A 25376-nucleotide genomic window follows, 5' to 3' on the forward strand; every position below is an offset into this window, starting at 1 on the left:
AATGCCCACTCTCGCTGACTGCTAGTCCTCTTGAGACGGCCAGCCCGAAGCCTCCGCCATGTCGCTCAGTTGGTCGGCCAAAGAGCACAAAACCATGAACCAGCCAGCCGTCACCGGACTCAAGCGGCCGCGTAACGACGTGGGGAACCAAGTGACTGTTGTGCTGGGTGCGCAGTGGGGCGACGAGGGCAAAGGGAAAGTGGTCGACCTGCTCGCCACTGAAGCGGACGTTGTCTGCAGATGTCAGGTAATGTTTGCAATCCTAGTAGAGCAGGTGCCGAGAACCACTCGGATTCGAGTATGATTGCGCATGTAACATTTTCTGGGTCGTTCCGATGTTTTGCACATAACTTATGAGAGATGTTGAGAAGTTTCATATTTCAATTTACTAAGCAAATAGATTAGCTTTAAATGCAATGATGTCTGCGGGCTTTGATTTACTACCATAATAACATTCAGACAAGTCGGCTTCAGATGACTCGCCTATGAGATATAACACTGGTCAGAAATCGGAGGTCAGTCCAGTTCTGGATAAGCTGCCAACTGTTGCTGGACGTTGTATTTTCTCCACTGACAGCACAAGTAACAACCCCTCCCCTTCACCCACCCTGGCCATTATAGAGCAGGTCACATTCTCAGAGTGGCTTGATATGTGAGAAGGCCAGGTCTGAGCTAGAGAGGGAGTAGACATGGCCTGAGCCAGGGGGTGTTAAAATAGGATGGTTGGGCTCTGTGAAGTGGGGGGGGGTCCATAGATTCAGTCTGTGACACCAAAAAGCATGATTATTTCATATTTCACGCTGTGTTTTTTGCTCCTGAATGAAATGGACCGCCTGGATGTGTGTGGAAGCAATTTATACAGTGGGGCAAATACGTATTTAGTCTGCCACCAATTGTGCAAGTTCTACTTGAAAAGATTAGAGAGGCCTGTAATTGTCAACATGGGTAAACCTCAACTTTGAAAGACAGAATGTGGGGGGGGGGGGGGGGAACAATCAAATGGTTTGATTTTTTAAATTATTTTCAGATTACAGTGGAAATTAAGTATTTGGTCACCTACAAGATTTCTGGCTGTCAAAGAGGTCTAACTTCTAACAAGGTCTAATGAGGCGCCACTCGTTACCTGTATTAATTGCACTTGTTTTAGCTCATTATCGGTATAAAAGACACCTGTCCACAATCACAGTCACACTCCAAACTCCGCTATGGCCAAGACCAAAGAGCTGTCGAAGGACACTAGAGACAATATTGTAGACCTGCTGGGAAGACTGAATCTGCAACAGGTAAAACGCTTGGTGTAAAGAAATCAACTGTGGGAGCAATTAATAGAAAATGGAAGACATACAAGACTAGGGATGCACGATATCCATTTTTTGACACCGATACCGATATCGATAACTTCTTGCTCCCCAAGGCCGATACCGATTCGATAATATGTCAAAAAATGTTCAACGTATATTTACCTGAGTTTTTAAACACCTGTAGGTCAAAAATCTAGTGGTTGATTCAGCATAGATTTGCCTTTGACCAAACCAGAATTTTCATGATGACATGAACATTATTATAATGAACAAAACAAAGAACAGTTTTGACTTCAAAAAAGTAATTTTTTCAAATAAGTATAATTTGAGTCCATCACAATCAATCAGTCAATATCGATGACGATGTGTTCCCCTGAACAATGAGAACTGATCTAAAACAAACATAAATCCAACATGTATTGTGCTTTGTCAGCAGATAAAACATTGGGTGCAACAGGAGAGGCGACTTTTGTCGTATTGGTCCATGAAACAACTTTCTTAACGTGGCAATTATAGAACAGCAAGCCTATCAATAACCAAAAGGCCTCTCAAGAACTTGTAAACATAACACTGTAAAATGCAAAATTTGCTAATTGCCATGGTAAGGTTTATAACGAACTCATTGAAGGAAAAATACAGCCTGTAGAACACTAACAAAACTTTGCATACTGGCAAAACAGGAGTGGAAACAAACGCTCACATCCCAATCCGACACCGTGCCAAAAATATTAATAGGCCCGATAATATATAATGTTGTTGGAATTATTGGGATGACGTCATAATTTATATTATCGGACCGATAATTATCGTGCACCTCTATACAAGACCACTGATAATCTCCCTCGATCTGGGGCTCCATGCAAGATCTCACCCCGTGGCGTCAAAATGACAAGAACAGTGAGCAAAAATCCCAGAACCACACGGGGGGACCTAGTGAATGACCTACAGAGAGCTGGAACCACAGTAACAAAGGCTACTATCAGTAACACAATGCGCCGCCAGGGACTCAAATCCTGCACTGCCAGACGTGTCCCCCTGCTGAACAAAGTACACGTCCAGGCCTCTGGACGTGTCTGCGGTTCACTAGAGAGCATTTGGATGATCCAGAAGAGGACTGGGAGAATGTGTTATGGTCAGATGAAACCAAAATAGAACTTTTTGGCAGAAACACAGGTTCTCGTGTTTGGAGGAGAAAGAATACTGAATTGCATCCGAAGAACACCATATCCACTGTGAAGCATGGGGGTGGAAACATGCTTTGGGGCTGTTTTTCTGCAAAGGGACCAGGACGACTGATCTGTGTAAAGGAAAGAATGAATGGGGCCATGTAAAGAAAGATTTTGAGTGAGAAAATCCTTCCATCAGCAAGGGCATTGAAGATGAAACGTGGCTAGGTCTTTCAGCATGACAATGATCCCAAACACACAGCCAGGGCAACAAAGGATTGGCTTCGTAAGAAGCATTTCAAGGTCCTGGAGTGGCCTAGCCAGTCTCCAGATCTGAACCCCATAGAAAATCTATGGAGGGAGTTGAAAGTCCATGTTGCCCAACGACAGCCCCAAAACATCACTGCTCTAGAAGAGATCTGCATGGAGGAATGGCGTCAAAATACCAGCAACAGTGTGTGAAAAGCTTGTGAAGAGTTACTGAAAACATTTGGCCTCAGTTATTGCCAACAAAGGGTACATAACAAATAAGGTTGTAACGGTACATGTATTCGTATTGAACCGTTTCGGTACTTGGTGCTCGGTTCGGAACAGACGCGTACCGAACGAGTTTCTGACTTAAAGTAACCCTTACTTTCCGAGGCTGTGAGTCGATCGGGTTACAGTTTCTTTGTGTAGATTATATTTACTCCGTCTTCTCTACTATAATGAGGACCAACACGGGAGGACAGTAAGAAACGTCAATGGCGCGACAACGTGGCCGCCGCGAGAACGCAGTGAAACGCAGCCGTTAAAGTCAGTCAGCCAATGCACACCAGTCGCAGTGCGGCCGCGTGTTAGACGCCTCCCAGAAGCTGCTCAACGCGATGCACGCGAAAAGAACTGCAGAGTTTATTATTTGACGCGAGACGCGGTCCTCCTGCGTCAATACTACTAGCTAGCAGACCGGAAGTCACTCGTGTAAAAATACGGGGGATCCGGTCGATTTTCAAACTAATATGCAATTGTAACTCACTTTTTGAGTCCGTCAGATCTCTTGAGTGGTAGATCGGGGCACAGTTGACTTGTCTTTGTTGATTTACAATTGTCTTCTCTGCTATAATAACAACCAACACGGCCCTGTGTTCAATACAGAACCCTCCTACCGCAACAAAACAAGTATGAACTCATATTCACAAAGGAACTAAAGTCATACAACATAAAATATACAATATAAATGAAGACTACATCACATTTGTAAAATACAAATAAATAATAATAAAATAAATATTAGCCCGTTTAAATAAAATAAATTGAAATGAGCTAAAAAAAAAAAAAAACAGTAATTAAATATTAAGAATACACAGATCCTGCTTACACAATTAAATTTATTCATTTCTGTGTGGCGCTTTAACTTGAGAAAATCCACCAATAAAGCTTTTGAAAACCGTTCATAAGAAAAAAGATTCATTGAGGCATTTCATTTGTAAAATACATGTTAAAATCTTTGTCATTGGGATTGCTTTTTTTCTTCTTTCTTTCAGAAAGAAAGCTGACCAATATGTGGGGTCTGAAAGGCAAATTGTTGTTGGATTATTATCATTAAATACCCACTACTATTTGAGCAGAATTCTAGCTTTGTATAGGCTACTGTTCCTATTGTTGAAAGCACAAAAGTGTGTAATAAACAACTAGCACATTTATATTTTGCATTTTGTTTTCTTTTCTTACTGTACCGAAAATGAACCGAACCGTGACCTCAAAACCGAGGTACGTACCGAATAGAGATTTTTGTGTACCGTTACACCCCTAAAGGCAGAGTTATACTTCCGCGTCAGACCTGCGCCGTCAAGGAAGACCGATTTACGACCCTGCGGCGTAGCCTGACGCACTCCTCTCGAATTTTCTAACCTTCGCATCGCGTAGACGCGTATGACGTGGCGAAAACTGACTGTGATTGGTCCGCTCAGACTGTTTCTGGTTTAGCGCGAAATCACCGCCATTGTAGAATAGAACCAAACATTTATTTTTCTACACACAAAAAATGGACCAAGCCGATGGTAGTATCATCGAAGAGCAAGTCTCGTCAAGACATTATTATTATGATTGCCAAATGGCAAGGTCGGCGATTGGGGGGGGGGGGGATGGAAGAACCACAGAGACGTGTGTGTTCGGAATCGAGTGGCCACACGAAGCCGTGACCCAGTCGGCCAAAAACTGCCAACTTTTTATCACTTTATGTCGTATTTTTGGTTGGTGCGCTTCATCATTTATTGTGTACATATGTTTGCTGTGAGTCTGTGACTTATAAGTCATAAGACTAAGTATATGAAGAATAAAGCACAGATTTGGTGTCAAAAGAGTTGTTTTGATCTTCAATTTTCAATAAGACAGTTCACACACGATACATCATCACTGATTGAGAGTGCCTCCGTGCTTATTATGATAACGTTAAAATCAAGGCTCCCAACGCAGTTTGGGAAGTCCCATAGACGCCAGAAATCTGCTATGGCTTCCCACTGGCTGGTTGTAGGACACGGCAAACAAATCGGGCTGGAGGGCTTTGCAGACCTTGGACGCAGTGCTCGACACCAGTATGAAGCTAGCCGCCACAGCTAGCTCTCTCCACCAGAGTCTAGAACTCCCTGTGCGGCATCAAAAGTCGGCCAGACCACCTCGAAACAGTCTTCTGCGTCGCCTGCCCCTCAAAATTTGTATGTTCAACAATTATTCAATGTTGATGAACAAAAGATTTACATTCAAGATTTCCATCTTGCATTTTTTTTTTCTCCATTAAACTAGACTAGCGGAAGTCAACAAGCATGCCCCAAAACCGTACAAACATAACGCCACACCCCTCTAGTGGCTTGGAGGTGAATTACAGAGCAACGTGTTCCTTCACCGCAGAACTATCGAATGTCGAATGACGTCGTCGCTGCTCTGTCACCGCAACGCGGGAGTATAACTCAGGCTTAATAACAAAGTATTGAGATGAACTTTTGGTATTGACCAAATACTTATTTTCCACCATGATTTGGAAATAAATTCTTTAAAAATCAAACTGATTTTCTGGTTTTTTTTCCCCACATTCTGTCTCTCATGGTTGAGGTTTACCCATGTTGACAATTACAGGCCTCTCTAATATTTTCAAGTGGGAGAACTTGCACAATTAGTGGATGACTAAATACTTTTTTGCCCCACTGTATATTCAATTTTTGAATCCCGCACAATGAAAATGAGTGACTCCGGCTTCAGTCTCGGGTTTAGGGCGAATGTGTCGTCACCCGGGTCAGCGTCTCACAATACAGCATTGATTGATAGCATGCAGATGGGCTGCGGATTCAGCTGATTTTGCAGATTAATTCGTTTATTTTTCGCATCACGCCAGCCAAACGGCTGCAAAAAATTGTTGCTGCACCAGGGAGAGGCATGTGAGCCCTTTTGGGTCTCAAAAGGTTCCCGGAGTTCACTGCGGATATTGGCCAAAACAAGCCCTACTACTGTGAGACCATTGGACCTACGAAAGAAGTTGAGTAAACGTCGTATTTTGTATTATGTCAAATACTGGGATCACGGCACACGTTTTAATACAGCGGTGGCTTGCATTTTGTGGCTGATTGTCCACCAAGAATGTACCTTGGCCGACGACCGGTGGCTTGTTTGCACACACCCCTCTATACTCGGCTTGCCCTTTTCGTATGCCTGGTGTTCTGTCAAATTTTCAACCCCGTCATTAGTTGCAACTTTGCATTAAAAATGGTTGCGAATACAGCGAATACAAAGTAAACACTACAAACTTTCTTTAAATAAAGGACTATTTACTTACGTTTGATCATGGACGGACATGTAGAAAAGTTCTCCTCAGACACATCCTGCCATGTTAGCTGCACAACAACTGCATGCCGCTCTCTGTTTACGTCTTCGCCGTGTAGTAAAGCATTATTTTATGCCATATTTGTGTTGACCATGTGGCAGCTAAGCGCTCCTCCGATGTTGCCTGGTTTGGTATTCTCCAGTTGCTTCCCCGGCGAGCTCTCCTGTCCGTAGCAGGGGAACGAACTGTAACTTGCTCGCCGCCGGGCAGATTGCTGATCGGCGAAGACCATCGACAACCCAGACATGACCCGGGCTAGTTTTGTGTGATTTTTCGCTTCGAAAAGGGAAAATAAGATTTTGAGACGTCACTCGGTTAGGGTTAGGATGTCGGCTAGCTGACACGTCTCTTGGTTTATTTACATTCTCTGAAGCCGGTGCAGGGAAACGACAAAAGCCTGACTAACTACGGTGACATAAAATATCGTTCGGGAGGTGCAACAGTAAAGGTGAAGTCGTCAGTTTTGACCATTATGGAGTAATTTTGCCATGTCGTACTGAATAAATGCATTTTTATTATTTCATATTCCATTTAGCACAAGACTGTTATTTGTCATGACCATACCATTTGTTTAGCAATTGGGGAAAAATACTTTGGAAAAAAAGAATATTCTGTAAAAATATTGGAGAGACTGGAACAATAACATTTTGCGTCTCTCTTCGTCGCATTTTCCTCGTTCTGAATAATTCCCCCTCAATGGGCTGAATTTTAAATCAGATGAAACCATGACCCTGCCAACGTCATCCTAAAAAGATTTGCCAAATTGTTGCATATAGTCGAATCGCCTCAAAATATAAGTCTAATTCACATAATAATGCTATTTAAGACTTTTTTTTGTTTGTTTTTTTAATCCTGTTGTACGCACTTTAATGTTAGTGATTTGTGTATGAATACATAATTAGACTTTTACTAAATCAAAATGTCTAGTCCAGGGATTATGAGGCGCCGTTTGTAAAGCAGGACATGCTGAAAATTACGACAACATTTTCTCAGATTTAGCGTCACTCAGTGTTTAAAATGTGATATGAAAATGTTAGTCACTTTTTTTGCACATTTACATCATTTAGCAACTTAAATATTGAACCTGAATTTTTAAATGCAAAACTAAATAATTTAAATATTAAATGTAAATCTTAAATGTATATCTTAAATGTAAATCTTAAATTTATATCCTAAATCTTAAATATATTATATATAAATCCTCAATCTTAAATCTAAATGATCAACATAATCTCAATTATATATCTTAAATGTAAATCTTAAATATATCTTGAATGTAAATATTAAATTTATATCCTAAATGTAACTCTTAAATATAAATCCTAAATATGAATACTAAATTTAAATGTTAAATCTGGAAATTGGTGAAACTAAATATTTAGCTAATAATATCAGTGTTCTTAATAACGGCGTTACAGTACAACGGTGTTACTTTTTTTCACTAGTGAGTAATCTAATTAATTACTTCTCATCTTGGCAATGCCGTTAACGATACTGAGGATGTAAAGGCATGTGTTACTCTGCTTTACTACATTGATTGAATGATGCGAGAAAAGTCTGAGACACGGACTCACGGAGACGAGACAGCAGAACAGGAGTGGGGAGGAGGGAAGGGACTTGTGATGCCATTGCAAACACGATGCTAGGTGGCTCCAATAATAGCTGACTGTAGCCGATAGCCTACAAACTACGCCCACATGATGCTACAGTAGATATCACATGTATATAAACCTAGATGCGAAATGACAGACACGGCAGCATTAGCACATGTATAGAGAACTAGATGCGAAATGATAGATTTGCTGGCGATAGTAAACAGCCGCAGTAGACTTCTCAGGAAGGCTCTGTTGTAGAGAACCTTCCTAGCAATCCTAAGTAACTTTTGATCTAAAATACTCCTAAATTGGCAAAATCTAGACTTGAGTCTGTATTTAAATGATGAAACCGTTTTAAAACTTTCAAATGTCGAAAGTAGACAGAAGGAAACTAATGCAATAACGGGAGCAGTTTTAACAACTTTAACGGTTGATTCACAGCATTAAATGACTTCCAAACATAGCAAAAGTTACTTTCAAGTTATCGCAATAGCCGTAATACCAGTCTTTAGTTAGGTTTAGGGTAAAGAATTGGGCTACGGCCAATTGTCCCAAAAACCCTTTGAACTTCACATAGTGATACCTATGGTTTTTTTGGTTTTTTTTTTTTTTTTTTTTTTTGAATGGGGGGGGAAAAACATGAAAAGTAACACCAATTACTTTTCCAAGTAACTAATTACTCTTAAATTCAAGTTACTGAGTTAATAACTCAATTACTTTGTGGGAGAAGTAATTTGTAGCTGTAATTAATTACTTTTTAAAAATAAGATTAACAACAATGACGAATCTGCAAATTCACATGCCTGGAGACCGGAAGTAACAAAATAAAAGCTGGAGCAACTCAAGACTGTTTGTTTACGTTGCTTGAAAGTGAATAAAACCTACTCAACTGTGGCAGTCGGCTCTTGGACATGGACCTTTGTGATAATAAATATCTAGGTAAAATACAGTTTGGAGAAACTTTATTTAAAGAGTATTTTGTGTTTTTCGTGTCACTTTTTCTTACTTGAGCCCAATAAAGTGAATTGCCACGAGGCGTCTCTGTTGGACTGGACCGTACAGCAATGTTGACTTATCTAACTTCAACAGCAAAAACAGTAAACAGTCAAGCTGCTCCAGCTTTTATTTTGTTACTTCCGGCCCCCAGTCATGTGAATTTGCATAGTAGTTAAATATTTAGTTTCACCCGTTTCCAGATTTAACATTTAAATTTAGTATTTAGATTTAGGATTTATATTTAAGATTTATATTTGTGATATAATTGTAAGATTTACATTGAAGATATTTATTTTAGATTTACATTTAAGATATAGATTTAAAATTTATAAGATTTATATCTAACATTTAGAATTAGAATTTAAATTTGATATTAGTCTTAAGATTTAGAGTTGCTAGTATGGGAATACGGCTACCGAAAAGAAACTGACGGCATGGCTTAGAGGAGGGCCAACGTCCAAGACATGCTTGAGGAAGGTGGTTGCCAGGGGAGGCAGCACCTCCAAGATGATTTCCCATTTACTTGACAATCATCTGTCACTTTGCACAAAATTTAAGATAAGTAAACACTGTCATGAACATTTCCCACCAGCTACCACAGTTCACTCCAGTGTGTTTAGTGTGTCTAGCGATGGTAAAACAAATATTATAACGTAAGGTTGTTAACGAGGCAAATAACATGGCTAGTTAGCATGCCAAGACGGCTAACTAGTTTTTTTAAAAGTAATTTTAAGTAATTAAGTAATGTTAAAATACTTAAAGGAACTTCATGGAAATTTTGGATCATTTCCTGTTAATTTTTCGGCATTTACAATCTGCTTCCTGTTGATGTTGAAGTATATCCAGGTTAGTTTCTGTTGATTTGGTGCAATTCCTATTATTTGGGGGCATTTTTGGGGTCACTTCGTCGTTAACTCATTGGCTGCCATTGACAGTGCTCGAGGTTCAATCCATTTGGACAGGGAGGGGGCGAATGAACGAATGTAACTGTGGACATCAAAGTGAGTCAAGTGTAGTAGTGCGAACACTCGATCACACAAATCCACGGTTTTTAACAGCGCCAATGTAAAAATAAGAGTATTTGATTTGGATGTACAGTATGAATGAGCTCCAACGAGCCTATCATTCAGAACAACGCCCCTGGCCGGATTGGACGCCCTGGTCACACGCACATTTGACATCCTTGTACAATTGAATAAACTTTTTTCATAAGTGTGGGCCTTTCAATCAGATTATGAAAGGGCATATATCATGTCAGCCCCAGTTAGTTCATTCTCACATCTTTTCAGTCTGGGTTGTTGGGATGTATGCTTAAAGTCATCGTAATTTTTAATAGTAAAATTGTCCCTTTCTAGACGAAAATGAATGCTAACAACCTTTGTTTTTTTCATTATATAGCCACACAGTTTAACATTTAATTAATTCTTATTTTTACATATTATCTTTTGAGTCATTTGTTGGATCAACAAAGAGACAGTTTCCAGACAGAGACAGTTTTTTTTTCCCCAAGAACCATCATCATTCTCAACTCAAGTTTACACTGAAATGTCACTTTCATTGCACTGCTAATGCCACAACATTGTCACATGCATCTCACTAAGTAAAATGTTGTCCGACGACTGTCAGACAGTTGTCACAAACAATCTGGGTACTGAGTAATCTGAATACGGCCTATGCATTATTTGCACAGTTACATTATAGCATTTTTGCACTGTTACATTGATATTTATGCACAAACTGTCATTTGCACTATGTATCAAGTCAGCCATCTGCCTCCAAGTCTGGGTATTGTAAATTGTCATATACACTGTTATATTACCACTACATCATCAGTTGCTGCTGGTTATTTATCCATTTTGTTTCCAATCTGTGTACACTGTAACCTGTGTTTTTAGGTTTCATGCGGTGCATGTTATGGTGAAGCTTGAAATATCGTTGTACTCTTTACAATGATAATTAAGGCTTCCTTTTCTATTCCTTTTTTTAATCATAGTCACCAGAAGACATGTGATGATGCTTAGTCGTGACTGGGATTTATTGTTTTCAATTTCTAGGGGGGTAACAATGCAGGGCATACGGTGGTAGTGGATGGCAAAGAGTATGACTTCCACCTTCTCCCCAGTGGAATCATAAATCCCAGAAGCATTTCACTCATTGGTAATACAAATGAAACAATTGGATTAAAGTATTCCGACATATGTGTAATGTCATATTTTAAAATTCCTCTCTTCATACATTCTGTAGGGAACGGTGTGGTCATCCATTTACCTGGCCTGTTTGAAGAGGGGGATAAAAATGAGAGGAAAGGTATAACCCGCGCAATAATTTCTGCCTTTGCAAAGATAATGGCATGGTTTTAATAGTCATTGATTCTATATAGTCTATTTTTTTATGTGTTCTATGTTATTTTTTTCAGTGGTGTATAATGTCTCATGTTTTAATATTCTCAAGGATAACCAAAATATGTATGTTTCAGTATGATGCAAACCAAAGGCACAATAATTAACACTGTGTGGATTAATACCGCTCCTATAGTCAATAATATGGGACATTAATGTCCCCAGAAAGGCAGAAGGTGGTTTATGTGTTGGTCTACTGAGGCTATCTATCAGGTGCACTGTATTCATGTTATTTATACTCAGTCTTCTCTCATCAGGGTTGAAAGGCTGGGAGAAGAGACTAATTGTTTCAGATAGAGCTCACCTTGGTGCGTATAGTGTTGCATTTCAAAAGTCATATGTTTGTATTTTACATGTACTTTTTATAAACTTGTCTTTCCTTCTCAGTGTTTGATTTTCACCAGGTTGTCGATGGATTACAGGAAACCGAAAGGCAGGCACAAGAGGGAAAAAAGTAAGTTTTAACATTTCATATTTCTTTTTATGAATGAGCATGTCTGTGTTCCAATTGTCTGCTTTTTGATATTAGTATTGGAACAACCAAGAAGGGAATTGGACCTGCATACTCTAGTAAAGCGTCTCGCACGGGTCTTCGTGTATGTGACCTTCTTGGTGACTTTAAGGACTTCTCCAGCAAGTACGGAGATATTGCCAACTCCATTTTGTTCTGGCCTTGCTCATCAAGTCATTTATAACTTATATGAATCGCTTTTAGATTCAAGAACCTTGTACGCCAGTATCAATCCATGTATCCGACCTTGACTGTCGATGTTGAGGACCAACTGAAAAAGCTCAAGGTAGACCTGCAGCATTAAACAACCAGTGTCTTGTGGCTGCTTCTAACGTGAATGCCGTCTTGCAGGAGTATGGTGAAAGGTTGCGGCCTATGGTCAGAGATGGAGTCTATTACATGTATGAGGCCCTTCATGGATCGTCAAAGAAAATTCTGGTTGAAGGGGCCAACGCTGCTCTCCTTGATATTGATTTTGGTAGGATTTTTGTCATGTATATAGAAAGCAAATGTGCTTCTATGAAATTATTACAGTGAATTCTCTCTTCAGGTACATATCCCTTTGTGACATCATCAAACTGCACTGTGGGCGGGGCATGTACTGGACTTGGCATCCCCCCGCTCAATATTGGTGATGTGTTTGGTGTAGCAAAGGCCTACACTACTCGCGTGGGAATTGGAGCCTTCCCCACTGAACAACTCAATGTAAGATATTAGCTGACATTTGGCTGTAGATCAAAATTAAGAAAAGCATGATCCCCAGACGCATCTGAAAGTGAGTAACCTGCGGCGTGGGCTAGGGCTGTTCGATTTTTGCCTAACAAAATCCTGATTTTCCGATATTGATTACGATTTCTTGGCAAAAAAAATAATACCAAATAAAGTATTCTGAATGTCTTTTTAAACTTATTTTTCTTTACTAGAACTGAAAGTGCCAGTGAATTTAACTCTGTTAATACACACACAACAATCCCTAGGGATTAAGAGCATTTTATTCATACAACAGACTCCAGCTCTATTCTTAAAGTGATAATGAAAGAAACAAGAGAAAAGGTAGTCATTCAGTCAGTCTGTAAAGCAAATAGTCTGTCAGCAAGTCAGTCTGCCAACCAAGTAACCAGCCTGTCCATCAAATCAGTTTGGCTCAGGGTGATGTGCTGTCACATTTCTCCCTGGTCTTACTTACATAAATTAATGATCCGTGCAAAACTGTCACTCAATAGTAACAATATGCAAGGTGGCAATCACCTTGTCTAAACAAACTCAAATATACACCCCAGTGAAGGTATAAAACAGAATGATCCCTTTGGTTTATGAGCACCTCATCTTTACAAAGGATGTCAGGTCAAACACATTAATGGTTCAATGAACAATGTGCGTATAGATTCTATTTTTAAATGTAGATCTATGAATTTTGCCAAAATGTTTTTGTATTAAAACAAAAAAACTGCAAGGCATCCTTTTAGTTACTGTAATCTAGTGGCAGCAATCTTGACAGGGAAACGAAACAGAGGGACAAACACGCACACACAAATACTTTCTTACTTGTGGTTTATTGCAGTATACACTCAGCCAGACGTGGCGCTATATTACCGTGTGTCGTTATGTGGTACATGAAAGTGTGCAGACCAAATAATGAGGAAGTGTTGAGTTTCAATGCTGCATGTTTTTGACAAGCCACTAAAATCCTTCTGCATAAACAACAATACTTTAAGTACATCATAAGATAATACACTTACTCAAGATGTAATGCAATTTGTGTCTGAAGTTGGCTGGGCAAAAGTAGCAGAATTGCTGGTAGCCATGGTTGTTGTTGTTTTCGTTGTTCAAGACAGAGCGTTCTCGTGGGGGAAGTAGAAATTCAGAAGAAACTACGGCGGTTTAGATAAACAAAACTGCGATTTTTGAAATCGAATGTGTCGATTTGAACGTATATAACATCGTTTTAACCAGAAAAGTAAGTTTCGGTTCAAAATGGATTCATCGAACAGCCTTAGTCTGGTGTGTGTGGCTGGATGTGTTGAGAGTGACTTTTGCTTGGAGACCAATCAGCTTTAAATGTCAAATGTGTTCATTATTTACTATAGCAACTGGAAAGAGCAACATTTTTTGAAACTGGTGAGAGAGTCATTTGTCAATGTCAGTTGGCAAGCCATGAAGAAGTGAATACAATGCAATTGTACGTGGACACATATTCATGAGTACAGTGTACTGTACTGTACTGTACCGTGCACCACAGACTATAAGAACAGGAAGAACTAGTGTTGTAGAGCTAACAACTGGTCTTGTGCTCAAGTCCAAATTTTGTAAAAACATTTTTCAAATTGATGTTTATAGTCTTGTCTAAGTCTCAACTCTCAAAAGAAATGGTCTTATCATAGCCATTTTGAGTTCTGGTCTCGGTTAATCTGGTCTTCAGCACAACGCAAGTAAGAACACGTGTTTGACTTTCTCTCATCATGTGAGGGGTTGGTTAAATGTGACAAAATAAGTGTCTGTGGAGACCCCGCTTTACTGTAGAGAATCAACTTACACCATTTGTCACATGCAGTTCACTTTTATCCTGTTACGTTTATATTTCGTGTCTGATCAAGTGCCTTGGGCTTCGGCAGCTGCCCCGAGGGGGATGTGAGGCGTTTATGTACTGACTGGCACGCCAACAGGTCACAGAGATAAATTTAGGGCCAGAGGTCACGTTTAGAATACATTTACATTTGCTGTGAACAGCAGACTTGCATTACCTCTTAGAGATAGAACAGATTAGTCCTAGGCAATGTACAGTATAAACTTATTCCGAACATGTGATATTTATTGGATACTTTTTCATTAACAAAATTTCCTTAATCCAATCAGTTTTCAGGTTACAATTATGATTGGAAGCACTATTATGCACACTAAAATATTGATCTAATTGGGACTTCATGAATCACACTTTGGGTCGGAACAAAGTGTTTTGACATGCTTTCATTGACCAACTATAAATAGTAGTAGAAAACGAATAAGCCGTACTCACTTCCGTATCAACAAAATATCGCACCAAAATATTTTGTCAACGAGCACTTTTTTTCATGACGATGACGAGACGTTAATGAGCTAAAAATTGATTTTGGGAGATGAAAACATAAAGAGACAAATGCCAGTTTTCGTCTGGCAAGACTAGCCTGCATCGTAGCAGTGTCTGGTTGGGTCATTTGTGATATGGTGCCCCCGTTCCCGACTTACTGGTGTGTAGTCTCCAGTCTCCATGCAAGCTTGCACACACGGTAAGATTAGTTTTCTGGGCCAGAGAGAATATGCAATGTTGCTTTAGCCTTTGAAGGTCTGTGTTGAGTGATCATCACACACTAAATGTAACTCGTGGTTAATGCTAACAGCGAGCAGCCTCTTAAACTCTCTAACAACTTTTTTTACTAACAGTTCGTGGCGTCCAGGTGGGTACAGTTAATTGTTAAAAAATGTACTGTTTTCCTGCTGAGTGTGTGTGTTATCACCAATGTCCATTTATTTATTTATTTTTGGAATAATTTTTTAACCCTTAGATGCATGAGTGGGTCAAAAATGACCCGGTGAGGTCGTTTTCTTGATATATTTTCGGAATGAATAATTGTTATCACTTCATATTTCATGTATTCCTCAAAAAACATGTTTTTGATATATTGCCATTCAAATTTTTTATGAACTTTTTATACATTTGAAGAAATTGTCATTTTTGTATTACTACCCTACTTTGGCTGTCAGGAATAAACTTACCGTGGACAACACAGACTAGGTATGTCAAAAGTGACTTCCCTTAAAAAGATTATTTTAAATAGAAAGACCTGATTCGTGTATAGTAAGTATTATGTCCATATAGTATTTTGTGTGCATGTCTTATATGATTCTTAATTATTATTTATCAACAAATTAACCTACTTCATAACTAGCCAGCTAACTAAGGCTAGGTTCATACCGCAGGTCCTAATGCACAATTCTGCTTTTTTGTCATATGTTTTTTTTGCGTACCTTTTTCAGTTGAGCCTGTTCAAGTATCACACATGCGCTCTTATTCGCAGTCCGAGATGCGCTGAGCAAACTGGCCCGCATGCGCAGGAGCATTGTCAGGCTTATCCTCAACCCATTTTATTTTTTATGACTGTTGTCAAGCCCACTTCTTCCCCAAAAGCCGCGTTCAAGCTAGGCGCTAACGCTAATGCATAGCTGCACCACTACCGTAACACCCTGACTCTCTCGCTCTTTGCTGATGTTAATTGCTGCATGAATTCCAATTTGGGGGACTTGACAGTTCGGACCGCAGCCACATTCTGGAAAAATGTGGTCCGGATGGGATTTTAACCACATATGAAAGTAACCTGGATCGAATTTGAAATGGTCCACTTTTATGCGACTTTTCCCGTTCAGTCGAGTCGGAAAAACACGAAAAAATCAGGGGTTGGACTCAAGTGTCCGAAATTTCTGATGATGAGGACCCAGACTATTGTCCAGGTGGCAGTTGTCCACCTGGAAATCCAACTGAACAGGATCAATTTGACTCATAAAATTCCACTTATGTTTCCTCTGAAGAAGAAAGTGTCCAAATCAAGGCCAACAGAATGAGCCGGTAAGGCTCTTACTAGAGCGAATTACCTCCCACCCAGGGCAGAACACAGAGCCACAATATCCTCAGAAATCGGTCGGTGCCTCCACAAGGGCTTAACACCGTTGTCTCACCAAAAAGATGCATGGAAGCTCTTCATCTTTGATGATAAAATACAAGGAAGTGTTTTTTTCTTTTTTTTTTTCTTTTTCAAAAAATGTTAATTGAATCATATATTTCAAACATGAAATCATTCTCATGTGGCCCTAAATATAATACTAACTAATATACAAGTGATTATTCTTCACCAAAATGGCATAAAAACACATTGGTTCTAATATGGGTAATTTTTGACCCACTTATGGAAGAGTGTAGGGTCCAGTAGCTTGTGCATCTAAGGGTTAATAAAAATTTACAGACGGAAACATTTTTAGTAAAGGTCGACTAAAACTAGAAGAGAACAAACACGTTTTCAGATGACTAAAATATGACTAATACTAATAAGTATTATCGTCCAAAAGACTAAACGAAAATTAAAAGGGCTGCCAAAACAACACTGGCTCCGTCCATTTCTACATTAAACATTAGCGTTATTTCATGTATTTTTCCCGTTTTGCGACCATTAAGTCAATAATTTTAAAATCTTTAATATCTCAAGCAATGTGTTCGTCTCGTATACAAACCAGTTTAGTCTTGCGCCTACCCTGTTTTCTGCTCAGTCCGCTTCTACTAGCTTCCAGGGATAACAAACACATATACTGACGTCATAGGCATGTGCAGTAAAGACTGCTTGCTCTGAAATTCATTCATTCATTTTCCAAGCCGCTTTATTTGGAATAAAATGTTTTAATGCGCTTTGATCAGTTTATCAATCGACATAAACCCCCCTCTTGTTTGGATTAGAATTTTGACCAGGATATGCTGGATTGGGTTAGAATATTCCGAATGAGGTGTGCACATGAAGCATATTTATTTCGATCAGGCTTTTAATCCAAATAAAAGTGTCCATGTAAAAGTAGCTCTTTTGTGTGTGTAAATACCCTTTATAGCCATATTAGTTATTATTCAATTTTCGTGTGTAGGAAAATCTTGAACAATGTCTGGACATGAAATGATAGGTCTTGAATTTATGATTATTTTAATTCAAACGAAGAACAAAACAACAAAATTTGGGGAAACATGCTTTTTGCTTGTCATTGACTAGGAGGCCACATAAAATGTTTCAAATTCTCAAGTGTGGAGGTTTGGGCTCAACATTGGTAGAGACGCTATAACAGTATAACCTGCATGTACACTTTTTGCTGGAGACAGGACATTAATAAGACGAAACAGATTATTGAATGGGGCTCAGGGCTACATTTCACACAAATATGAACTTAATTAATTGATAGACTAAATGATCAAAGCAAAATAAATCTCTATTGACTTATACTGCCATTCATGCAAGGGCGTAGGTTTGCATGGGGACTGTAGGGACATAACACTGCAAGCTTTTTAGGCAACTTTTAAGCAACCTTATTTGCATCAAAGCAACCCCAAAAACATCAGGGAACCTCTGACATGTTTGACCATGGGGACAGTGTACTTTTCTTTGAAGGCCTTGTTTTTTTTCCAAGTAAACTCTATGTTGATGCCTTTTGCCAAAAAGCTCTACTTTTGACTCATCTGACCAGAGAACATTCTTCCAAAAACCTTTTTGGCTTTCTCAGGTAAGTTTTGGCAAACTCCAGCCTGGCTTTTTTTATGTCTCTGGGTCAGAAGTGGTCTTCCTGGGTATCCTACCACAGAGTCCCTTTTCATTCAGACGCTGACGGATAGTACAGGTTGACACTGTTGAACACTCGGACTGCAGGACAGCTAGAACTTGTTTGGATGTTAGTCGAGGTTCTTTATCCAGCATCCGCACAATCTTTCGTCGAAATCTCTCGTCAATTTTTCTTTTCTGTCCACATCTAGGGAGGTTAGCCACAGTGCCATGGGCTTTACACTTATTAATGGCACTGCGTACTGTAGACACAGGAACATTCAGGTCTTTGGAGATGGACTTGTAGCCTTGAGATTGCCCATGCTTCCTCACAACTTTGCTTCTCAAGTCCTCAGACAGTTCTTTGGTCTTCTTTTTTTCCTGCATGTTCATTGTGGTACACACAAGGACACAGGACAGAGGTTGTGTCATCTTTAATCCATTTTAACTGGGTGCAAGCGTGATTGAGTTATTGCCACCACCTGTTATGTGCCACAGTTAAATAACAGGTGCTGTTAATTACACGAATTAGAGAAGCATCACATTATTTTTCAAAGGGTGTCAATACTTTTGTCGGGCCCATTTTTAGAGTTTTGTGTAAAATGACAGTGATTTTTTTTTTTTTTTTTTGCATTCTCCTTTGTGTTTTTTCATTACAAGCAAAATAAATGAAGATATTACTACCAAATCATTTGTAATTGCAATCATTTTCTGGGAGAAATTGAGCATTATCTAACAGAATTGCAGGAGTGGCAATACTTTTGGCCAGCAGTGTATATAGGTAATTTAGATTGTCTTCCAATATGTTGTAGGGATAGAATTAACCCTACTATTATTAAGTGAATTATTTTCATTATGTTCAGACTTAAATTTACCCCTTCACTTGCTGAATGTGCCGGTCCATTTTTCGCCTCAAACACACATTTGATTGGCTGAAGACTTTTACAATATGTCGAGAACACGCCACCTCTTCCGCCCGTTTCAAAGAGGAGGGATATTAGAATTTTCTTTTCGGCCAGCAGCAGTAGCCATTATAATTTTTTTCATGTCATTTTTGTTTCATCTATGTTGTCTTAAAGCAGCCCAAAGGAGCTTTCATTTCTGTTGAGTTTGGCAGTGCTTGTGGACAAAAGCAGTAGTGTTTTACTTGAATGAAGGCTCCATTTTTATTTATTTTTGTTGTTCCCTGACTATGTTTATTTTATATACATACAGTGGGGAGAACAAGTATTTGGTACACTCACAATGGGAAAACACATTGCCAGTGTATCAAATACTTGTTCTCCCCACTGTATACAGTGCCTTGCAAAAGTATTCGGCCCCCTTGAATCTTGCAACCTTTCGCCACATTTCAGGCTTCAAACATAAAGATATGAAATTTAATTTTTTTTGTTAAGAATCAACAACAAGTGGGACACAATCGTGAAGTGGAACAACATTTATTGGATAATTTAAACTTTTTTAACAAAAAACTGAAAAGTGGGGCGTGCAATATTATTCGGCCCCTTTACTTTCAGTGCAGCAAACTCACTCCAGAAGTTCAGTGAGGATCTCTGAATGATCCAATGTTGTCCTAAATGACCGATGATGATGAATAGAATCCACCTGTGTGTAATCAAGTCTCCGTATAAATGCACCTGCTCTGTTATGGTCTCAGGGTTCTGTTTAAAGTGCAGAGAGCATTATGAAAACCAAGGAACACAACAGGCAGGTCCGAGATACTGTTGTGGAGAAGTTTAAAGCCGGATTTGGATACAAAAAGATTTCCCAAGCTTTAAACATCTCAAGGAGCACTGTGCAAGCCATCATATTGAAATGGAAGGAGCATCAGACCATTGTAAATCTACCAAGACCCGGCCGTCCTTCCAAACTTTCTTCTCAAACAAGGAGAAAACTGATCAGAGATGCAGCTAAGAGGCCCATGATCACTCTGGATGAACTGCAGAGATCTACAGCTGAGGTGGGAGAGTCTGTCCATAGGACAACAATCAGTCGTACACTGCACAAATCTGGCCTTTATGGAAGAGTGGCAAGAAGAAAGCCATTTCTCAAAGATATCCCTAAAAAGTCTCGTTTAAAGTTTGCCACAAGCCACCTGAGAGACACACCAAACATGTGGAAGAAGGTGCTCTGGTCAGATGAAACCAAAATTGAACTTTTTGGCCACAATGCAAAACGATATGTTTGGCGTAAAAGCAACACAGCTCATCACCCTGAACACACCATCCCCACTGTCAAACATGGAGGTGGCAGCATCATGGTTTGGGCCTGCTTTTCTTCAGCAGGGACAGGGAAGATGGTTAAAATTGACTGGAAGATGGATGCAGCCAAATACAGGAACATTCTGGAAGAAAACCTGTTGGTATCTGCACAAGACCTGAGACTGGCACGGAGATTTATCTTCCAACAGGACAATGATCCAAAACATAAAGCCAAATCTACAATGGAATGGTTCTAAAATAAACGTATCCAGGTGTTAGAATGGCCAAGTCAAAGTCCAGACCTGAATCCAATCGAGAATCTGTGGAAAGAGCTAAAGACTGCTGTTCACAAACACTCTCCATCCAACCTCACTGAGCTCGAGCTGTTTTGCAAGGAAGAATGGGCAAGAATATCAGTCTCTCGATGTGCAAAACTGATAGAAACATACCCCAAGCGACTTGCAGCTGTAATTGGAGCAAAAGGTGGCGCTACAAAGTATTAACGCAAGGGGGCCGAATAATATTGCACGCCCCACTTTTCATTTTTTTATTTGTTAAAAAAGTTTAAATTATCCAATAAATTTTGTTCCACTTCACGATTGTGTCCCACTTGTTGTTGATTCTTGACAAAAAATTAAAATTTTATATCTTTATGTTTGAAGCCTGAAATGTGGCGAAAAGTTGCAAGGTTCAAGGGGGCCGAATACTTTTGCAAGGCACTGTATATATATATATATATATATATATATATATATATATACACATACACACAAGAACAAGTATTTGATACACTGCCAATTGATACACTGCCAATGGGTTTTCCCATTGGCAGTGTTCTCCCCACTGATATATAGAATAGAATAGAATAGAATAGAATAGAATGCCTTTATTGTCATTACACAAAGTGTTATGAAATTCAAAGCTGCCCTATAGAGTGCACACATACTTACACACAGAATAGTATATACAGTCTCCAATATGCAAAATTTAAAAAATATGTCTATATATAAATATTTATATATCTACATATGTATATATTTACATATCGCAAGATAAAACAATATAAAAAGGGTCAAAAAGTAAGGGTAAAGTGATATTTGATAGCAGCATCGGTAATAAATATTGGTTATTAACAGTGCAATAAAACATTTCAGTTTTACAGTCCATTTGTAGATCGTGGCAGTAGTATAGGTAAAAGTGACGTGTGATACCTTTCAGTGATAAATATTGGTTATTAACAGTGAGAGAAAAAAAAAAAAAAAAAAAAAAAAAAAAAAAAGTTTACGATATTGTTACTCAGTGCAGACTGGAGTTGAGTATTGTGACAGCTTTAGGGAAGAAGCTGTCTCTAAGTCTATTAGTTCTAGCCGATATAGATCTGTATCGCCTGCCAGAGGGTAGCAGGTTGAACAGATGGAAGCCGGGGTGTGTGGTGTCCTTTATTATGCGTTTTGCTCTGTTCAGGCATCTGGAGGCATAGATGTCAGCCAGGGAAGGCAGGGATTTGCCGATGATCTTTTGGGCTGTGTTGGTCACCCTCTGCAGTCTTTTCCTATCTGCCACTGTGCAGCTTGAGTGCCACACTGACACAGCGTAGGTCAGCAGGCTCTCTATGGTGGAACGGTAGAAGGTCACCAGCAGGCTTGTGCTCAGTTGTCCCTTTTTGAGCACTCTTAGAAAGTGTAGCCGCTGTTGGGCCTTCTTGGCCAAGGCTGACGTGTTTGTTGACCAGGATAAGTCCGCAGAGATATGGACCCCTAGAAATTTGAATGACTGCACTCGCTCAACGCATTCACCTTTGATGTATAGGGGGGCAGGAGTGGTGCTGTTTCTCCGGAAGTCCAGGATGAGTTCCTTTGTTTTGGAGATGTTTAGTGCCAAGTTGTTAGTTGCACACCACCTCTCCAGGTTCAGGACCTCATTCCTGTAGGCCACCTCATTTCCCCCTGTTATCATCCCCACCACTGTAGTGTCGTCAGCAAATTTGACGATGATGTTCTCCGGGTGGCAGGGGCTGCAGTCATATGTGTAGAGCGAGTACAAGAGTGGGCTCAGCACACAGCCTTGCGGTGAGCCAGTGCTGAGTGTGCGGGTAGATGAAAGGTGGTGGCCCAGTTTCACCTGTTGGGGCCGGTTGATTAAAAAGTCTTTAATCCATGAGCAGATAGATGATGGGAGCCCCAGGCTGAACAACTTGGGGATTAGGATGTCCGGTAAGATGGTGTTGAAAGCTGAGCTGTAGTCTATGAAGAGCATTCTGACATAACTCCCTTTCCTCTCCAGATGGCTCAGCGCAGAGTGAAGAGCTGTGGCTATTGCGTCCTCCGTCGATCTGTTAGGCCTGTATGCAAACTGATGTGGGTCCAGGGTGGGGGGGAGACAGGTTTTGATGTGACGAAGAACCAGTTTCTCAAAGCATTTCGTTATGACGGGGGTGAGTGCTATGGGGCGGTAGTCGTTGAGGCAGGTTGTAGGTGACTTTTTGGGGACAGGGATGATGGTGGCGGATTTCAAACAGGTTGGGATGATGGCTTGCTCCAGTGACCTGTTGAAAATGTTTGTGAAGACCTGTGCTAGTTGATCAGCGCAGGCCTTCAGCACCTTTGCTGGTACTCCGTCTGGTCCAGTGGCTTTCCTTGGGTTGACGGCCCTGAGTACTCCTCTCACCTCCTCAGGCGTCACCCTCAAGATGAACTGAGGAGTGCCGGTGATTGCTGTTAGTTGAAGTGGGGGTTGTGGAGGTGTGCTGGTAGTTGGTGTGTTCTGTAGTAGAGGCGGAGGAGGTGGTCCAGGGGGTGGTGTGGCTGTGTGCTGCGCCCGGGCTTCAAAGCGGGCGAAAAAGCTGTTCAACTCCTCCGCTAATGCCGCATTTGAGTCCCCGGCTGACACAGCAGAGCCCCTGTAGTTTGTGATGGCCTGGATGCCCTGCCACATCTGCCTGGGGTTTGTGAGCTGCTCCTCCATCCTCCTCCTGTGGTCTGCTTTGGCAACACTGATACCTATATACACATATATATTGCATTCCTGGATAGTTAACAAATTTGTATTTATTGTGTATGTTAATATAATTTGAGTTAGGTTCAAATATTGCAGTTTAAATTTGCTTATAAAATCCAGACATTTATTTTGGAAGTTTTCAAAATGCTGAAGTGGACCCATTTTTGGATAGCTCCCAGTTTTTATTGATAAAGGGACTTGCACTCTGAAGCCACCACATTGCATTACTGTAATGCACATAATGCAAGCAATGATCCAGATGAGGGACGGCTAGCTTGACTTTGTTCCTTTTGGAGTTTGGCCTGACTGCAGGAATTTTGCAGGCTAGCAAGTTCACACAGTTTAATGTTATGCTAACTCTGATGCAAGTCCGACTTTCAGTTGGAAAATAAGTTGTTTTTCCCGCACCTCCACAACATTGACATCTTTTTACATTACTTACAGTGGCTGCTGCTGGCCCCCCAAAAAACTTCTACAGTAATATCGCTCCTCTTCAACAGGGCGGAGGAGGCGGCATGTTGATGACATGAATCTGTCGGGGCTGTGTGGCAGCGTGGGGGTTCTAAGTCATCAGCCAATCAAATGTGCATTTGAGGGGAAAAAATGGAAGGGTACATTCAGATAGTGAAAAGGGATAAATGTAAGTCTGAACATAATGAAAATAATTCACTTAATAATAGTAGGGTCTATTCTATCCTTACAACAATCTTAATTATCTACTGTATATAACCAATCTCATTATATAATGCAAATAAGGTTGCTTAAAAGTTGGTGGGGACAATTTGAGCAGCCTGAAAAGTTGCTAGTGTAATGTCCCTACTGTCCCTATGCAAACCAATGGCCTTGCAAATTCTTGAAACATTTCGTGAAAAGGTTTTGAAAGGAATTAACATAAAGGTTCCACTCATTTTCCCACATCACATCCCACGCTGTATGTGTGATATGCACTGTCTGTCGTGCAACATGATCACGCTCATATCGCAAAACAGTGTGAGTGCATATCTGATTGAAGGAGTCAATGTGCTGTGAAATTTTTTTTTTTTTTTTTTTGTAGGCAGTCGGAGAACTGCTGCAGACAAGGGGTCATGAGGTTGGTGTGACCACAGGGAGGAAACGACGTTGCGGCTGGTTGGATCTTGTCATAGTCAGATACGCGCACATGATCAATGGCTTCACAGCGTGAGTTTTGAAATCAATCATTATGAGAAGTGGGCATGTTTCATCCTGTCTTTCTGCATAGTTGAAATAATAAGGATTTTCCTATATTTTATATATCTCTCTTCTGCTGTGTCAACCTTCCTACAGCATCGCTTTGACGAAACTTGACATTCTTGATGTTTTGGACGAAATTAAAGTAGGCATTGCTTACAAACTTAACGGAAAAAGAATCCCACATTTTCCAGGTAATTTTGGAGATGAAGTGATGAAAGGGGTTTAACATGGGTGTTCATGTTTTATTCATACTGTTTATTTTCATTCTAGCCAACATGGATGTTTTGCATAATGTGGAGGTTGAGTATGAGACCTTCCCTGGGTGGAAGACAGACACCTCTGCAGCCCGTAAATGGGGTGACCTCCCAGTTAAAGCGCAAAACTATATCCGCTTCATTGAGAACCACATTGGCGTTCCCAGTAGGTTTTGACTTCAAATTTACATTTTAACTTATAGTTCAGTGATGCTAATAGATTTACTCATGACTCTTTCTTTCACTCCCTACAGTCAAGTGGGTCGGTGTTGGAAAGTCCAGGGAGTGCATGATCCAGATGTTTTAGAGTGGAAACTCCTGCTCTTCAATGACAGTTCTGCAGACCTTGCGGCAGTTTTGATCTCTAGTGATCTCATCATTAGTTACCAATAAACAATACATATGTGTAAGATTTGTTTTGTTTTGCTTTGCTTTTTTTGGGGGGGGCTATAGACAAGTTTCCTGAGCGAAACATGGGCGGCGCCATCTTTGATAATTTACGCTCCGAACGTCCGGTTTAGACAGAACAACATAATTTGCGGTTTAAGTAAGCAGTGATTTGACAGTTAAAGCT

At 40.1% G+C, this 25376-nt stretch overlaps 1 protein-coding gene across 2 annotated transcripts; it reads left to right on the top strand.

Annotated features, from left to right (window-relative positions):
• Window positions 1-51: 51 nt before the first annotated feature.
• adss1 (adenylosuccinate synthase 1) lies at window positions 52-25216 on the top strand. 2 transcript variants are annotated; one of them, XM_057859731.1, is made up of 13 exons: window positions 52-247; window positions 10966-11068; window positions 11156-11218; window positions 11568-11618; window positions 11698-11764; window positions 11840-11947; window positions 12026-12107; window positions 12173-12299; window positions 12372-12526; window positions 24391-24515; window positions 24642-24739; window positions 24819-24968; window positions 25057-25216. In XM_057859731.1, the coding sequence occupies exons 1-13, from the start codon at window positions 59-61 to the stop codon at window positions 25107-25109; spliced, it is 1371 nt and encodes a 456-aa protein (XP_057715714.1). In that variant the 5' UTR covers window positions 52-58; the 3' UTR covers window positions 25110-25216. The 2 variants fall into 2 exon arrangements, with proteins under 2 accessions (XP_057715714.1, XP_057715715.1); XM_057859732.1 differs by lacking the exon at window positions 52-247 and adding an exon at window positions 1045-1283.
• Window positions 25217-25376: the final 160 nt, after the last annotated feature.

The sequence above is a fragment of the Corythoichthys intestinalis genome, chromosome 15, assembly GCF_030265065.1.
Source record: "Corythoichthys intestinalis isolate RoL2023-P3 chromosome 15, ASM3026506v1, whole genome shotgun sequence".
NCBI classification, from domain to species: Eukaryota; Metazoa; Chordata; class Actinopteri; order Syngnathiformes; family Syngnathidae; genus Corythoichthys; species Corythoichthys intestinalis.

Coding starts and splice junctions, on each gene's coding strand:
- adss1 (XM_057859731.1), top strand. CDS start 59: ATGTCGCTCAGTTGGTCGGCCAAAGAGCACAAAACCATGAACCAGCCA. Junction 24,740..24,818: donor AAGAATCCCACATTTTCCAG/GTAATTTTGGAG, acceptor TTTTCATTCTAG/CCAACATGGATGTTTTGCAT. Junction 24,969..25,056: donor GAACCACATTGGCGTTCCCA/GTAGGTTTTGAC, acceptor CACTCCCTACAG/TCAAGTGGGTCGGTGTTGGA.